This window comes from Garra rufa, chromosome 21 (genome assembly GCF_049309525.1).
Source record: "Garra rufa chromosome 21, GarRuf1.0, whole genome shotgun sequence".
Taxonomy (NCBI): Eukaryota; Metazoa; Chordata; class Actinopteri; order Cypriniformes; family Cyprinidae; genus Garra; species Garra rufa.
Window position 1 is genome coordinate 8,091,998 of NC_133381.1, and position 13,897 is coordinate 8,105,894.

Here is a 13,897-nt window from a genome sequence, read left to right on the forward strand (position 1 = left end):
CTAAAAATTCAGACCATTGCATCACACGAATAAACTGCATTTCAAAATGTATTAAAAAAAATAGATAATTTTATTGCAAAAATATTTCACAATATTACTGCTTTTACTGTATTTTTCATCAAACAAATGCAGCCTTGCTGGGAATAAGCATTTAAGAAAACCTTAAGAACCCTAAACTTTTGAACAGTAGTGTACTATTGTTCATTTTTAATTCATGTTTGTCCAACTTAAAATGTCAAACTAACATGAACGCAGAATAAAACATGGTGTAAAAAACACTTAAATTTACTGAACAAACTGAACCTTGTTGCAAAGCGATACCAAAAGTTCTCCTATAGCATGACTGGTTGGTAAAACCCTTTTGGAGCAAAACAAAAAACGCAATCATGCATAACAAGATGAGGAAGAGATGTAATAAGATGTGACAAATGCAAATTGAATGTCCTTGATACACACGGATGTACATCTCGGTAAAACCGGACGTAGCTCACTTAACCAGCACGACCAGTTTACGAGCCAAATGTATTTACTTCATATCGTCTATCAAAGCCGTCTTCACTGACAGATAAACCCCAAGTAAAGCAAACAAGCCCTCTGGCTGGAAGACAAGAACCGGGGAGGGTGGGTCTGCGGTAGTCCATCACGACCACTGGGAACGGTTTGGTTTGGTTATTTAAGACCCCGACTATCATTTTAAATAAAACCTTAAATAAGCACAAAGTTCAACTCGCAGGCCAAAACAATCAGATGTTAGGTAGTGCTGAAACATTTGCGGTTGGTGCCTCTGGAGGCTTTTTGTGCGCTGAGAATCCCCGCATGGATAGATCTCTGACAGAGTCTGCAGGAGACGTGGCTCAAGATCACAACTTCACAAATGCTCCAATTCTTGAGATCATGAGTTTGCGGTCATCTAATGACTCACTGCACTTAAGTCGAGCGATTTATTGTTCCCTGGGCAAAGCAAACAAAAGACATAAAAGGCAGTTTCAATGTTCATAATCTGTTATAAAGCTGGATGATGATGACTCGATGCATGATGCATGTTTTCTGCTTCGATCAGAGGTGAAATGAGTGACATGCAATGAGGGTCTTTCATTTATTATGGAAGTTTTGTGATAGAGAAACCACCTCATTAACAACTATTCTATGGCTGGCTGACCAAAAATAAGGAGCTAAACAAGAAAAAAAAAGCTAAAACCTAAACTCTCAAAAATAAAGGTTTAGAAAAGAATAGGTTTCATAAAACAACCATTTCAGGTTCTTTGAAGAACCTTTAAGTGAACAGTTCTTAAAAAGAACTATTTTTCTTAGTGTGAAGACCATTTTAATAAGCTAAAAAATATTTTCTGCTAAAAAGAACTTTTTGTACATTTGAAAGATTCTATTGATGAACGCAGCTTTAAACGCAGCTTTAAAAGGATTCTAAATGATCCCAGCCAAGAAAGAAGGGTCTTATCTAGTGAACTGATCAATTAAAAAAAAAAAAAAAAAGTACAATTTATATTTATAAAACTCCCGTCTTATTTTCTCATCCACCTTGAAAATCGTCCTACATTGCGGTTTTACCTTTTTTTTTGTAAATTGCGTTTGACCTTCTTTGAATTTTTCCAATCACAACGCACCGGATAGCTGGCCAATCAGAGAACACCTCGGTTTCAATCAATGATGAGTTTTGTAAAAAATTGAAGCGTTTTAGAAAGGCGGGGCAGAGAGGAGCAACAATAAGTATGTTGAAACCGCATAAACACATCGCTTTATAACAAATACACAAAATAGTATTTTTTTTAGCAACATCATATGACCCCTTTAATTCATCTCATTCGCAAAAAAACAAACAAACACAAAACAGATTCAGTATTCATCAAAATGAATTAAAAAAAGTTAAATGCAAACTCAGAATCTAAATATGTTAAATAACACAAATATCATGTATGTATTTAATTCATTTTTTAACCAATGTCTTTGCTGCTGACCTATGATGATCTAGGTCAACCATACTAGCAAGCAAAATGACTTTAGAAAAACTTACATTTGTGATTCAACTTTTTTATATTGCTGAAGAGTGTTGAACCTTCTTCTCCTGAGTTCTACTGTACAGACATGATTTTACTTTTCCTTCAGCCTGAGGTTTACTCTTGGAAGAGTCAGCACATTTTTTAATATGACTCCTAGCTAATTTTTTAGGGAGTAACGCAATATTGTAATGCATTACTTTCCCTAACACTGGTCGTACACGCGCTCACAAGAGGGTGGCGTTACAGCAGATGACATAGCGTAAGCTCTGTTGCAAATATGCTAGTTTCATGAGAACTAAGTTTTGTTTACAGCAAAGGAAAACCAGTCTCCTCTTAGCTTATATCAAAATTCTCTGACATTTTTCTTTTTAAATCCTTGTTTTGTACAGTCGTGGCCAAAAGTTTTGAGAATAACACAAATATTAGTTTTCACAAAGTTTGCTGCTAAACTGCTTTTAGATCTTTGTTTCAGTTGTTTCTGTGATGTACTGAAATATAATTACAAGCACTTCAAACGTTTCAAAGGCTTTTATCGACAATTACATGACATTTATGCAAAGAGTCAGTATTTGCAGTGTTGGCCCTTCTTTTTCAGGACCTCTGCAATTCGACTGGACATGCTCTCAATCAACTTCTGGGCCAAATCCTGACTGATAGCAACCCATTCTTTCATAATCACTTCTTGGAGTTTGTCAGAATTAGTGGGTTTTTGTTTGTCCACCCGCCTCTTGAGGATTGACCGCAAGTTCTCAATGGGATTAAGATCTGGGGAGTTTCCAGGCCATGGACCCAAAATGTCAACGTTTTGGTCCCCGAGCCACTTAGTTATCACTTTTGCCTTATGGCACGATGCTCCATCGTGCTGGAAAATGCGTTGTTCTTCACCAAACTGTTGTTGGATTGTTGGAAGAAGTTACTGTTGGAGGGTGTTTTGGTACCATTCTTTATTCATGGCTGTGTTTTTGGCCAAAATTGTGAGTGAGCCCACTCCCTTGGATGAGAAGCAACCCCACACATGAATGGTCTCAGGATGCTTTACTGTTGGCATGACACAGGACTGATGGTAGCGCTCACCTTTTCTTCTCCGGACAAGCCTTTTTCCAGATGCCCCAAACAATCGGAAAGAGGCTTCATCGGAGAATATGACTTTGCCCCAGTCCTCAGCAGTCCATTCGCCATACTTTTTGCAGATGATCAATCTGTCCCTGATGTTTTTTTTGGAGAGAAGTAGTTTCTTTGCTGCCCTTCTTGACACCAGGCCATCTTCCACCAGTCTTGGCCTCACTGTGTGTGCAGATGCGCTCACACCTGCCTGCTGCCATTCCTGAGCAAGCTCTGCACTGGTGGCACTCCGATCCCGCAGCTGAATCCTCTTTAGGAGACGATCCTGGCGCTTGCTGGACTTTCTTGGACGCCCTGAAGCCTTCTTAACAAGAACTGAACCTCTTTCCTTGAAGTTCTTGATGATCCTATAAATTGTTGAGCCACAACATCCTTGCCTGTGAAGCCATTTTTATGCAACGCAATGATGGCTGCACGCGTTTCTTTGCAGGTCACCATGGTTAACAATGGAAGAACAATGATTTCAAGCATCACCCTCCTTTTAACATGTCAAGTCTGCCATTCTAACCAAATCAGCCTGACATAATGATCTCCAGCCTTGTGCTTGTCAACATTCTCACCTGAGTTAACAAGACGATTACTGAAATGATCTCAGCAGGTCCATAAATGACAGCAATGAAATGCAGTGGAAAGTTTTTTCGGGATTAAGTTAATTTTCATGGCAAAGAAAGACTATGCAATTCATCTGATCACTCTTCATAACATTCTGGAGTATATGCAAATTGCTATTATAAAAACTTAAGCAGCAACTTTTCCAATTTCCAATATTTATGTAATTCTCAAAACTTTTGGCCACGACTGTATATATCCACTTCTCGCCTACATCATCTGCTGGAATGCCACTCTCTCGTGAATGAGTGTACAACAGTTAGCAGAATCAACTGTATTTGTCTGAAAGAAGAAAGTCATATACACCTAGGATGGCTTGAAGGTGGTTCATAGGGTAGTTCTCATTTCATCATCAGTTCTTCACGGAACCATAGATGCCAATAGAGAAACTTTATTTTTGAGAGTAAAGGTCTTAGTCTCAAACTTAGATCACCTGATGCATATTGCACAAAAAAAAATTGATAGTGGTCTCTAAATTGAACATTTGAGGAGTAAAAAAGTTAAAAGTCTGGCTAGATCAAACTATGGTTCATGCATAAACCAGAATCTAGAGATGATGGACTGGACCTAAAGCAAAGACCTCCTGGTTCCTCGCCACTGGAATGCCATGCAAATACTTTCCCCTAATTCCTGCACTAACACCAACAAGTTATCCATCACCTGAGTTGTTATAATCCTCCAGAACACCTTGCCCCGCACCTTTGTTTATTTGCAAGTTCATTGAACACTTACGGCATGTCACAGCAGGTTTATGCCCCACCACAACTCAAACAAACTATAAAACGCATCAAGTGAGTGGTTTAAGGAGTCATTTCTATGCAGTGTAAGGTGAGGTGTTTCACCTGTGATACCTGCGTAAGGTTTGCAGCTCCTCTTCCAGTGTGTGACTCTCCAGCAGGGCTTTATCTCGTTCTCTCCGGGCTTCCTGAAGCTCCTCCTCAAGCTGTGGAGATTGGAGAAATGCATGTCAGATCATAACATGTTCTGTTACAACACACTGTTCATTTATGGACAGCTCAAATGAAAGAACTAAAAAAGAGAACAGCACAGCCGATATGGGTTTTACAAGCGGAAAAATATTAAAGATAAATAAATAAATACAAAGAATTCTGTGAGAATTAGCACACGGTCAGTATGAGTTTTACTAATAGCAAAATAAATAAATACACACTAACAATCTACAAAAAATAAATAAAAACAATTAATGCATAAATAAAAAATGTTAAAATAAAAAAATAATATTTAATTAATATTTACTGTATTGTTTCCTAGCTAAAAAATTAAAATATAAATAATGCGTTAAAATGTTGAAATAAATATGTAACATTTATGCATATATTTATTTATGTATTAACCATATTTTCTAACTGCTGCTGTGAAACTGACAATGAGGATCTTGTAAAATTAATTAGCCAAGCAGACATGATTTCTCACCAATCCATAGTCAAAAAATTGCCAAATATTTAATGATTCATTGCCTGATATATTGATCTATACAAATAAAAATAAACACAAAACACTAAAGGTACACTACCAGTCAAAAGTTTTTGAACAGTAAGATTTTTTATGTTTTTAAAGAAGTCTCTTCTGCTCACCAAGCCTGCATTTATTTGATCCAAAGCACAGCAAAAACAGTAAGATTTTAAAATGTTAAAATAACAGCTGAGTAAAATTTGTGTATGTTTCTTTGATAAATAGAAATTTCAGAAGAACAGCATTTATCTGAAATAGATATCTTTTGTAACATTACAAATGTCTTTATCATCACTTCTGATCAATTTAAAACATCCTTGCTAAATAAAAGTATTTATTTCTATATTTCTTATATTTATATTATTTCTTTGCCAAAAAAAAAAAATATATATATATATACTGGCTTTTGAATGGTATAGTGTATAATGTTACAAAAAGCTTTTTATTTCAGATAAATACTGATCTTTGGATCTTTCTATTCATCAAAGAATTCTGAAAAAAAATAATGTACTCAACTTTTTAAAATATTGATAATAATTATTATAAATGTTTCTTGAACAGAAAATCAGCATATTAGAAAGATTACATACTAAAATATTCTATTTAATATCTAAAACAGGTATTTTAAATAGTAAAAATTTGCTTGGTGAGCAGAAGAGGCTTCTTTAAAAACATTAAAAATCTTACTTTTGACTGTGCTTTCGTCAGTACGTAAACACAAGAGAAACGCAATTCATAATACGATGCAGGTATGTGCCACATTTTTAGTGTTCCCTTGCACTATTGCGAGCATTACTTAAGCAGTTTCTCCTACTGTCACGTACAGCAAACCGCTCTAATGAAGAGCAATCAAACATTAAATAACATCATTTCATATTTATAGACTCATTTCCTTGCTTTCTCCACATCAGATGGGGCAGAACTCAACTTTTATCCCTCGCCAATGTCAGACAGATAACCATCTGAACTCCAACTGAACTTCATTCGTTCGTTCGTGTGCACACAAGGAGAAATTCAGTCTGAGGGGGATCCAATTGACTCCATTGTCTCCTAACTCAGCACCTACTCAGCAGCGGTGTGTCGTGAGACTGAGGGATCCCTGGGCCGATGGGTGCGGGGAAGGCCGGGTAAACACCGTCCCCGACCCTCTCAGTGCATATACCTGCGGCACAATAAAGCCCCTGCTAATGACCTGCCGTTGAAACAGATGTATTGATGGGCTCATCCTATCAACAGCTGGGCGAGCAGACAGACACAATGGAGACTGTCTAAACAAACATGACAACCTGCGCTACTGTAAAGGCCTGCAATATACTCCTGAGAGACGAGGGGAGGACAAAGACAGAGAGAGTTGGGGAGATAAACAGAGAGGTAAAGACAAGAGAGGGGTTAAAAGAGGATCAACATGTCTGTTTTCTGGTAAAGAAATAGTTTAGCTAAAAATGAAAATTCTGTCATTTACTTACATGTTATTCCACACCTGTATGTCTAGAGGAGCACTAAAGGAGACATTTTCAATCTTCAAATAAAACAAGTGAGCACTTAAAGTGCTTGTGTGCTGTATTCAAAATCTTCAGAAATCATACGATATATTTGAGTAGAAATGCAAATGAGATTTGAGAGTGCAAAGGTAATATTTTTGGCAAATACTGAGGTAAACTGGTCTGTTTTTTTTATATAAAGTAGTTATATAATTTCAGAAAATGTAAAATACAGAAAATGAGACTATATATAAAAATATGGCCTAAAGTAATGTTAATATGAAGAAATAGTCCGTAATTGTTTTTTTCCAGCTGTTTTACCACATATTTTGACTGATGCATTGCATAGCGTTTCAGTATTTTTAACTATTAACTTTATAGTTCATGTGAACTGGCCTTTAAACATACTTTTTTAGTGCTTTTTATCCCATTAGTAGAGCCAAACAGAAAACCTGGACCACAAAACCAGTCATAAGTGTACATTTTTTTTGAAATTGAAATGTATACATCATATGAAAGCTGAATAAATAAGCTTTCCATTAATGTATGGTTTGTTAGGATAGGATAATATTTGGAAATCTAGAATCTGAGGGTGCAAAAAAAATCTAAATATTGAGAAAATTACCTTTAAAGTTGTCCAAATGAAGTTCTTAGCAATGCATATTACTAATCAAAAATTAAGTTTTGATATATTTACTATAGGAAATTTACAAAATATCTTCATGGAACATGGAACACTTAATATCCTAATGATTTTTGGCTTAAAAAAAATTTGATAATTTTTACCCATACAGTTTACATTTAAACTCACAAGTTATATCAACTGATTTTTATTGTAATAAGTTAAAATGACTTAATGACTTAAAATGAATAAGCTGATTTAACTTAAAAACTTAAGGCAGCTGCTGAACTTACGTTTTTAAGTTTAATCTGGTAAAAACTTTTTACAGTGTATACCAGTGCTACTTAAAGACTACTTAAAGGTTTTGTGGTCCAGGGTCACATATGTTTGTCATATTGAAAACAGCAGCTTAGACATTCATCAAAGTGTGTCCTTTTGTGTTCCACAGAATAATGAAAGCCATACAGTTTTGGGATGACATGATGGTGAGTAAACAATGACTTTGTTAAACTATTTCTTTAAATGAATAGAAGATTTGGAGTTATCATAAGCGCTGAAGATGAATGACTCTACACCAGCTTTTGCTATAGTCTAGGGTTGTTGAGTTGAGGTGTGTCGTCGATAGGCTTGGAATTTTAACAGTTTTCTTCAGAAACACATGAATGCCGTCCGTGCCTTATCTTCGGGGTGTATCATAAGCTGCGATAAAGCTTGAAAGCTTTCATCCTAGTGGATGCATTGTCTGCAAAACACATTCAGTGTGGCACCTGTTTGAAACCGAGCAGTATCTTATCAAATGCACTGGATAGGAGTTTCTCTTTCACAAAAATCAACTGGAGCACAATAGCCAAAATCTGCAATGCTTCACAATGATGTCACTTGCAGGCATGCGACATGCCCAGCTAATAAAAAAGTATTTTAAGAACGTTTCGCAAACGATCCCATTAAGATACGAAAACTTTGTTTTTGAATGTTCTCTGAAAATTCAAAACACTGAACACTTTTTTATGTGGATGTTTGAGAAAACATTAAGGGAAAATTCCATTTTAAAATTCTGCAAACATACTTAACGGAAGCCAGGGATTATGGTTTATCAAGTTTTAAACTTGGATATTTTTATTTTACAAACGCATCGATTTCCTTAAGAAAGTCTTTATTAACTCCTGGAGCCTTGTGGAGTACTTTTTATGATGGATGGATGCACTTTATTGTACTTAAAAATCTTAAACCCTATTCAGTCCTATTACAATGCTTGGAAGAGCCAGGGTATTTTTTTTAATATAACTTTGACTGTAATTATCTGAAAGAAGAAAGTATACACCTAGAAAGGCTTGAGGGTGAGTACATCATGGGGTAATTTTCTCGTCGTAACTTTCATTTTTGGGTGAACTATCCCTTTAAAAACGGTAGATGCACTAAAATAACTAAAAATGTAAATGTTTCAGAATAAATTCCAAGAATGATGGAGGCACAGTTTTAAACAATATGTTCTAAGAATGTTCTGCTAACGTTCCTATTAATTTATGAAAACATTATTTCGAAAGTTCTCTGAAGGCTTAAAATTTCTATTTTTTGAATGTTTAAAAAATGTTAGACAAACTAAAATAACTAACAATTAAAATGTTTCAGAAAAAAACATTCCATGAACAAATATTTAAAAATGTGTTCTAACAATGTTTTGCTAATGTTCAAATTCAAATAAAGCCATAATTTTTGTTTTCTTTGCGCACAAAAAGTATTCTCGTAGCTTTATAAAATTATAGTTGAACCATGTCGCATGGACTATTTTAAGGATGTCCTTACTACCTTTCTGAGTCTTGAACGTCATAGTTGCGTTTCTGTTTGGGCAGGGTCAGAAATATATATCTTAATTTGTGTTTTAAAGATGAACAAAGGTCTTACAGGTTTGGAATGAAACGAGAGTAAGTAATTAATGACAGAATTTTCATTTTTGGGTGAACCCAAAGAAACTAGTAGGTAGCAACATTTAAAACAAACATATATTTTAGAAAAACATTTCTAATGCATTAATAATGTTTCCGTCATAACACTTTGACAACATTATTAAAAAAATAATATAACTTTGAATTAATGTTCTATTACCATTACTACAAAAGTAATTGTTCATAACTTTGAGAAACCTTGCCAGAACTTTCTGAGAACATTCCCTGTTAGCTGGATGAGTGCATAAACCGTTATATTCCTCTGATGCAGCCTTTGATTAAAAATCTTCAACTGCAGGCTAAAGACACAAATGCAAATACGATCTTTGCATGCTATAGATAACTCTGCGTGCTTTTTCACCACAATGCATGACTATAACGGAAATAGGCCTGTGACTCGAACGCCCGGTGCATTTAAATCCCCGAAACACTTTTACCCATAAGCGCATGCAGCTTCCGTGGTGTGGCCCCAATCATTCTAATTACTGGAGCGCAGGTCTCGCAAGTCAAAGAGAACATCAAAAAGCCTCAAACCTCTAAAGTCAATATGTACTTTTCTCCAACTGGGAGGGGAGCTCGACTTCAAAGCGCAATTCTTTTAATCTTATGTATTTTATCAGCATTCATTACAATATTATCCAAATTAGGTTCCCAGAGTAACGTGTTAACCTGTAGAGATTAAGCCCTGCAAAGGAGGGTCGCAGCCTTGACCTTTATGAGCGAGCGTTTGGTGGGGCAGAGGTGGGCTGGTCGTGGCCTTTCTGACCCAGTGGGGAGAGGAGGATGTGATGGAGGTTATCAGCGGTGTCACAGTCCGCTCTGCCGCTCTGACTGGAGCTCATTTAAAGCTGCACGGCCCGTATCATGTCGGAGGTCACTAAACGCTACCAGTTATACCATGGAAAACATAATTGTTCTTGCTCTTTTAAAATGCACTCTAAAGTTAAGCAAATTGCATTTAATATAATTTGCACTATAATGCATTCTCATTTAATTGCAATTAACATACAGTTGAAGTCAAAAGTTTACATACACCTTGCAGAATCTGCAAAATGTTCATACAAGGGATCATACAAAATGCATGTTATTTTTTTTAAGTTTACATAGACTTGATTCTTAATTCTCTCTTTTTTTTTTAGTGATAGTTGTTCATGAGTGAGCTGTTCTTCAAAAAAAAAACAGGCAAATCCCACAAATTCTTTGGTTTTCCAGCATTTTTGTGTATTTGAACCCTTTCCAACAATTACTGAATGATTTTGAGAACCATCTTTTCACACTGAGGACAACTAAGGCACTCATATGCAACTATTACAGAAGGTTCAAATGCTCAATGATGCTTCAGAAGGAAACACAATGCATTAAGAGCCAGGGGATGAAAACTTTTGAACATAATGAAAATGTGTGCATTTTTCTTATTTTGTCTAAATTTCATTTTTTTTTTTCATTTAGTACTGCTTTTCAGAAGCTACAGAACATACTTACATGCTTCCCAGAAGACAAAATAAGTTAAATTTACCCTGATCGTCACATTCAAAAAGTTTTAACCTCTGGCTCTTAATGCATCGTGTTTCTTTCTGAAGCATCAGTGAGCGTTTGAACATTCTGTAATAGTTACATATGAGTCCCTCAGTTGTTCACAGTGTGACAAGATGGATCTCAAAATCATAGTTATTGTTGAAAAGGGTTCAAATACACAAAAATGCTGAAAAAATAGAGAATTTGTGGGACCTAAAACTAAACAAACAAAAAAACACAGCTGTGGATCATTCGGGTAACAACACAGTATTAGGAATCAAGTGTATGTGAACTTTTGAACAGGGTCATTTTTATAAATTCAACTATTATATTATATGTAAACATCCTTTATGTGCAATATCTTATTCAGGTCAGTACCAAATACAAAATAGCATGCATTTTGTATGATCCCTCTTATTTTGGTAAAATAATTAACATTTAGCAAATTCTCCAAGGTGTATGTAAACTTTTGACTTCAACTGTAAGTCTTTTGAACTCTTTTTAAAAGTATGCTAAAGTGTACTTTTTTTCACAAGGGAAACTGTTTGCTGTCAGACTACACTTTTACTAGATGCATTAAAATATTTGCTAAACTATTAAGCAAATGAATAATACCTAGTCTAACTGTTGTGAAACGCATTACCCATGTAACACAACTGTGCACTGGACTCAACAGCCGCTTTATTATAAGGACTAATCCTGTGAAACACACGCACCCTTCTCTATTTCCGAGCCTGTGTCACCTGATGATGTCTGATCAAACATATTCAGTTTGACAGGACGGAGACAAAAGACTCGCATCCTCATCTGACAACAAAGAGCCCAAATACATGAGAGCCCTACTCCACAGAACACACTCATAAATCTCTCTCGTAACACAGTCAGCACAAAACAGCAGAGCTGATGCCCCTGGCTTTAAAACGCCTATAAGACTCACACCTTCTACAACCAAAACATCTAAGAATTGCACTCTCTGAAAGAGATGTTTTTATGCCATGTTTATGAGGACTCACCATCATTTATTTGAGGGGGAATGAAACCAGGACATGATGCAAGTCAGAGTCGAATGCATGAGCACCAGGGCTCAGATTCCATCACCCTGTTTTTATGCACATTTTGAATTATCACATAGGAAGCGAGTGATAGAAACACCAAATTTGAAAGAAAATCCCTTAATTCGCAAAAAAAGCTCATTCAAATAATGGGAGATGAATAAATTCCTCTATGCACATCAAAAAAGCCATGTGAGATTGCACTATGGCATAATTTGACCAACCAGCAGACCTATGTTGTTGCACAGCATCTGAAATATTGTTATGATACCAAAGGTGTTATGATACCTTTGGTGTTATAGTTGTTACTCCGATTTATGGCCATTTCTATTATTTTTGAACATGCTAATACTACCTATACTGCTACTACTACTTATACATTATTATTATTCAGATTGTCTTGTTCTCATTTCTCATTTATTATCATTGTTGTTGTTTTTTTGTTGTATTTTGTTGTTGTTAGTATAGTTTTTTGTTTGTTTTTGTTTTTTGTTGGTATTGTTTCTGTTGTTGTTGTTTCTGTTTCTCCATTTACCATGTATGTTTTTGCACTCCAAAAAAAAAAAAAAAAGAAAGAAATATTGTTATGATCATTTTGAAACGATTCAAGACTGTCAAAGTATTTCTGTATAATTTCCTCCCAGAATGGTCTTACACGGCATCCACCTTCGAAAGAAATGACCGCATTTATTGTTGTAATTTATCATATATGAAAATTATTACATTCAGTGGCTTCTCCTACTTTTCTTAATGATATTTTTTGCCAGTTTATCAGGAAGTGAGGATTTTGTTCTCTTTGACTCGTTGAATAGAAATGCGATATTTATGCGACATTCCAGTTTTGTGCATAAGTTATCTAATTTAACGTATTAAAGCTGAATAAATTATATAAAAAAAAATATATATATATATTTTTATATTTTGTCACACATATTAATTATTTAAACATGTAACAAACCATTTTTTTTAAATAAACACTTCAAGAGGAAAACAGAAATTACTTGACAAGCTTTCCAAAGAATACACCAAGTTTACACTTCGAAACCTTGTAAAAAAATGAAATAAACTTACCTGAGATTGACCAAAACACTTTTTAAATAGTTAAATACACTACCAATCAAAAGTTTTTGAACGGTAAGATTTTTAAAATAACTCTTCTGCTCACCAAGCATGCATTTTTTTGATACAAAGTACAGCAAAAACAGTAATTGAGATAATTTTGAGATTCTGAGATATTTTTACTATTTAAAGTAACTTGTCTATTTGAATATATTTTTAAAATGTAAATTATTCCTGTGCTTTCAAAGCTGAATTTTTAGCATCATTACTCCAGTCACATGATTCTTCAGAAATCATTCTAATATTCTGATTTGCTGCTCAAAAACATGTATTTTTATTATTATTATGTTAAAAGCAGCAGAGTAGATTTTGTTCAAGTTTCTTTGATGAATACAAAGTTCAGCCGCATTTGTCTGAAATAGAAATCTTTTGTAACATCATAAATGTCTTTATCATCACTTTTGATCAATTTAAAGCATCCTTGCTAAATAAAAGTATTAATTTCTATTACCCCCCCCCCCCCACCCCAAAAAAAGAAAGAAAGAATAAAATAAAATTATACTGACTCCAAGCTTTTGAACGGTACAGTCTATAATATTACAAAAGCGTTTTATTTCAGATAAATGCTGATCTTTGGATTATTCTACTCAAAGAATCCTGAAAAAAAAATCAACTGTTTTAAATATTGAAAGTTAATATAATTATAAAAAGCATATTAAAATGATTTCTGAAGGATCACGTGACACTGAAGACTAGAGTAATGTAGCTTTAAAATCACAGAATTAAATTACATTTTAAAATATATTCAAACCGCAGTTATTTTAAATAGTAAACATATTTCAAAATTGTACTGCTGTTGCTGTACATTGGATCAAATAAATGCATGCTTGGTGAGCAGAAGAGTCTTCTTTGAAAAGCATTAAAAAACTTACTGTTCAAAAACTTTTGACTGGTAGTCTAAGTGTGTTACTAGATTCAGTGATTAAGCTCAATTTGGAGGAGTTAC

At 34.8% G+C, this 13,897-nt stretch overlaps 1 protein-coding gene across 1 annotated transcript in view; it reads right to left on the reverse strand.

The window, feature by feature from the left end:
* mipol1 (mirror-image polydactyly 1) overlaps positions 1-13,897 on the reverse strand; it is a 93,981-nt gene that overhangs the window by 21,340 nt on the left and 58,744 nt on the right. The window contains exon 12 of the mRNA XM_073827371.1: positions 4,598-4,689. Within this exon, the coding sequence (XP_073683472.1) occupies positions 4,598-4,689 (92 nt within the window). The remainder of the gene's footprint in view (positions 1-4,597; positions 4,690-13,897) is intronic.